The following is a 4695-nucleotide window of genomic DNA, read 5'->3' on the forward strand; positions in this document are numbered from 1 at the left end:
CCGGAGGCGTGAGCCGCCAGCATGTGAAGGATCTGGCAGACCTTTGCTCGGACTAGAGGGTCTTCATCCTCCAGCAGGTCCTTCAGCTGCTGCAGGAAACCTGCAACGGTATGGAGAGTCTGCAGGGGCGGGGCAGACCCGGATCCAGGAGACCAGGGTCTGGTTTAAGTCTGGTCTGGACTGTCCTCAGGCTCTGTGTCCACATCCACATACCTGCATTCAGCGCCTCGGTGGCCCGCAGCGGCCGCTGCAGCACGTCGGTGAGGGCGGCCAGGGCGCGCAGCCGGGCGCCCCCCCGCGGCAGCCGCAGCTGCTCCGACAGCAGTGGGACGGCCCACCGCCCGAAGGCTACGGGAGCCGGGGGGGTGACAGGGCCCGGGGGGGCCGCAGAGTCCCGGGACATTTCGGTAACGTTTAAATGACGGACTGCTCAGAAAGTCTTTCTAAGTAAACCCTGGAACGGTTGCGTAGCAACGCCGTAAACACACAAACGTCATCGCGATGCGTCCGCGGGAAAGTAGTTTTTTTTTTTTTTAAATCTGCTCCTATATTTAAAACCAGCATAGCCATCCTTCCTTTGGTTTATTGTTGGCATGGGAACCGTCTGCTTCTGGCGCGCTGGTTGGTTCTGGTGCTTTGGACCAGAGTCTCTGTGGTTCTGGGGTTTATGACCAGAATCCCAGTGGTTCTGGTCTTCTGGGTCGAGCAGCTCCTGACTTTACTGTGATGCAAATAAATGTTTGCATTCATACATACACACAAATGATCCATTGAACCCAATAAATATGATCATTAGAAAGAATGGGATTGAAGCAGGAAGACGTCATCTCATGGAACTCCACTTGTATATTTATTGAGGTTTTTCTTTCCATTGTCACAATAATCTGGGTCTTATAACTAATTATATTTTCTTGATCCAAGTGCAGATATTTAAAACATACGAGTTCAGACACATTTGTCCTTCAAAATAAAATGAAGTGGAATCCACCACAAACCCAGCGGACTCAGAACACGTCCCATAACTTTGTGTTACTCTGATCTCATAGTGGTTTTAATTAGTTAAGTAAATCCAAAAACATATTATCAGATAACAAAAATGTGGTTCTTATCATTAGAAGATTATATACTATTCCAGAATTCGTTCAATCAAAAAATCCTGGGTTATCATCTACAAGTTCAGTTCACATCATTTATCAAATAAATTCAGAATCAGATAATAAACATACTAGTTTTAATAAATGCGTGTTGTGTTCTTTACTTCTCTGTGACCCAAGTGAACCCTGGACATAGGGATGGGAAACACTGCTCAAATTTAGGTCTTATTCAAATATCCTTGATCTCTGAACTGATCTGTCAGATCTGAGGATCCTCCTGTATGCTGATGATATGATTCTTTACTCACTCAGTCTGTTAAATCATTCCAGTTCTGCTTTCAGACCTTCAGCCTCGTTTATGCTCCATGAAAGTCACACGAACAACTACAGCCGCTATCTTCACATGATAGCATCAGAGAATATTCTATCTTACAAAGACTGAAGAAGTTCACAGGTTCCGTGAAGATTGACGGGACCCTCTCCTAGTTCAAACACTATTTCGTATGTTTCTGGTTCCCTAAAAGAAAATAACTTCTCAGCTGGACTCTTCTGGAGATGGTCCTGATCTAAAGGTCTGGAATCCAGACCCCAAATCGGTTCATGTCTGTAAACAAACCCTGTGATGTAACCCCCCTCTCCACATAATGAGTGCGGTACAGAACAGACGACAGCAGGGGAGGGGTTTGTCAATAGGACATTTTATTTCACATGTCTGTTGTCTTCACTGAAAGTACAGTAATATATTGAGATGACTGCTGGCTGCAGCCTGGACAGCTGAAACTCTGAGCTGTTCTACTGAAGCAAACTCTCCTACGTTTCCTCCAAACTGATCTGGCAACAGAAAAAAGCACAGATGGATGAAGGTGGAGGGGGCGGGATTATAGTGAGCTCTAAAAAACAAAAACAGTTGTTGGAAAAGGATCAGAATATGGCACATTTGGTCCACGTCGGTACTTTTTATTCTCCTGTTTTCAAACATGTCAGAACGAAGATGAAGGTTAGCGTGCTGCAGCTCCGCTTTAGCGGCGCCGCTCCCATCTTAATTCATCTTCTCCGTTCAAAATGAGAGGGGCGGGGCGGGGGCGGGGGCGGGGCTTGGTGAATGAATATGGGGGGCATTCACAGGAAGTAGTCAGGAGTGCGTCTTGTCACATGAGGCTCGCCGCGGCGGGGGGCGGGGTCAAACTGCAGGCTGTGGAGACAGGACAAGCGTTTTTACTGAACTCAACATCAGAATTTGCAGGATTCTGCAGGAACTCGACTTACAAAGAGTACTTCAGGGTGTCGTCCAGTTCCATGATGGCTGCCTGGTTGCCGCAGCGATAGCAGTAGTTGGGGGCACTGAAGATGGTCACCACGTTCTTGTCGTGGCCCCAGTTGTAGCCCTGCAGACAGAGGGGGGGGGTCATAAAGGGCCTTCTGTGCTGACCGCTGCAGGACACCTGAGGAGACACTTACCTCCATGACCAGCTGATGGGCGCGGGACACCAGGGTCAGGCCGTTGGCGTGGTTGAAGGTTTCAGAGATGTCCTGTCCAAAAGTGTAGCCAGCGCCTCTGGGAGAGATGCCCCACCCACCGCGGTCATCGGGGTCAGACCACAGCAGGTCGCACATGGGGCCCTGAGGGAGGGGGGTCTGATTAACACCAATGTGTGCAGCAGAGGCCGCCGGCGGGAAGCGCTCGTACCTCGTGTGGGACCTCCTGCAGGCGGTCCAGAGCTCTTATGTGGTCCAGGGTGTCTATGGAGGGAGACAGACCCCCGTGGAGACAGAAGATCTGAAAAACAAGCAAAGCACAGTCTGCAGGACCTGCTACTGCTACAGCCCGAAGCTCCAGGTGCAGCCGCTCTCACCTGTCCGTCCACCAGCGCCGTGAGCGGCAGGTAGTCAAACAGGTCTGTGAAGTACTTCCAGACGTTGGCGTTGCCGTATTTCCTCAGGCACTCATCATAGAAGCCGTAGACCTGTGTGATCTGACGGGACTCGTGGTTCCCTCGCAGGATGGTGATCCTCTCTGGGAATCTAACCTGCAACCAGAACCTCACATGGATGCCGTTCACACACTGGGGCTGTGGATCAATACTTAGATCTGATTCGATACACGATTTGAGCTCAGCGATTTACAGATCCAACTATGATCCCTGAGCTGTGACCCTAGAACCGTGACCTCAGACCTGTGACTCTAGAACCATGACCTCCGATCTGTGACTCTAGAACCATGACCTCCGATCTGTGACTCTAAAACCGTGACCTCCGATCTGTGACCCTAGAACCGTGACCTCAGACCTGTGACTCTAAAACCATGAACTCCGATCTGTGACTCTAGAACCATGACCTCCGATCTGTGACTCTAGAACCATGACCTACGATCTGTGACTCTAGAACCATGACCCCAGATCTGTGACTCTAGAACCATGACCCCAGATCTGTGACTCTAGAACCACAACCTCAGATCTGTGACTCTAGAACCATGACCCCAGATCTGTGACTCTAGAACCATGACCTCAGATCTGTGACTCTAGAACCATGACCTCAGATCTGTGACTCTAGAACCATGATCCCAGATCTTCGACTCTAGAACCACAACCTCAGATCTGTGACTCTACAGGGAGTGCAGAATTATTAGGCAAGTTGTATTTTTGAGGATTAATTTTATTATTGAACAACAACCATGTTCTCAATGAACCCAAAAAACTCATTAATATCAAAGCTGAATATTTTTTGGAAGCAGTTCTTAGTTTGTTTTTAGTTTTAGCTATTTTAGGAGGATATCTGTGTGTGCAGGTGACTGTTACTGTGCATAATTATTAGGCAACTTAACAAAAAACAAATATATACCCATTTAAATCATTTATTTTCACCAGTGAAACCTACATAACATCCCAACATTCACAAATATACATTTCTGACATTCAAAAACAAAACAAAAACAAATCAGTGACCAATATAGCCACCTTTCTTTGCAAGGACACTCAAAAACCTGCCATCCATAGATTCTGTCAGTGTTTTGATCTGTTCACCATCAACATTGCGTGCAGCAGCAACCATAGCCTCCCAGACACTATTCAGAGATTTGTACTGTTTTCCCTCCTTGTAAATCTCACATTTGATGATGGACCACAGGTTCTCTATGGGGTTCAGATCAGGTGAACAAAGAGACCATGTCATTAGTTTTTCTTCTTTTAGACCCTTTTTTGCCAGCCATGCTGTGGAGTACTTGGACGCGTGTGATGGAGCATTGTCCTGCATGAAAATCCTGTTTTTCTTGAAGGATGCAGACTTCTTCCTGTACCACTGCTTGAAGAAGGTGTCTTCCAGAAACTGGCAGTAGGACTGGGAGTTGAGCTTGACTCCATCCTCAACCCGAAAAAGCCCCACAAGCTCATCTTTGATGATACCAGCCCAAACCAGTACTCCACCTCCACCTTGCTGATGTCTGAGTCGGACTGGAGCTCTCTGCCCTTTACCGATCCAGCCACAGGCCCATCCATCTGGCCCATCAAGACTCACTCACTAACCCTAACAAAATTAATTCATATACAGCATGAAAATATCTGTATTTTAACTGTAAACTCAAAACATGCAGAGACAACAAGGACAG

The 4695-nt window shown here is 47.7% G+C and overlaps 2 protein-coding genes across 2 annotated transcripts in view; both read right to left on the reverse strand.

Annotated features, from left to right (window-relative positions):
* The window catches only part of rsph14 (radial spoke head 14 homolog), a 2590-nt gene extending 1843 nt beyond the window's left edge, over positions 1–747 (reverse strand). Inside the window, exons 1-2 of the mRNA XM_024265301.2 lie at positions 214–747; positions 1–100 (exon numbers count right to left, since the gene is read on the reverse strand). Coding sequence (XP_024121069.1) covers positions 1–100; positions 214–403 — 290 coding nt within the window. The 5' untranslated portion in view covers positions 404–747. The remainder of the gene's footprint in view (positions 101–213) is intronic.
* A 1024-nt stretch (positions 748–1771) lies between these two features.
* The window catches only part of LOC112142055 (serine/threonine-protein phosphatase 2A catalytic subunit beta isoform), an 8141-nt gene continuing 5217 nt past the window's right edge, over positions 1772–4695 (reverse strand). Inside the window, exons 4-8 of the mRNA XM_024265291.2 lie at positions 2948–3121; positions 2782–2871; positions 2553–2714; positions 2361–2479; positions 1772–2286 (exon numbers count right to left, since the gene is read on the reverse strand). Of these exons, the coding sequence (XP_024121059.1) occupies positions 2214–2286; positions 2361–2479; positions 2553–2714; positions 2782–2871; positions 2948–3121 (618 nt within the window). The 3' untranslated portion in view covers positions 1772–2213. The remainder of the gene's footprint in view (positions 2287–2360; positions 2480–2552; positions 2715–2781; positions 2872–2947; positions 3122–4695) is intronic.

The sequence above is a fragment of the Oryzias melastigma genome, linkage group LG9 (genome assembly GCF_002922805.2).
Source record: "Oryzias melastigma strain HK-1 linkage group LG9, ASM292280v2, whole genome shotgun sequence".
Lineage (NCBI taxonomy): Eukaryota > Metazoa > Chordata > Actinopteri > Beloniformes > Adrianichthyidae > Oryzias > Oryzias melastigma.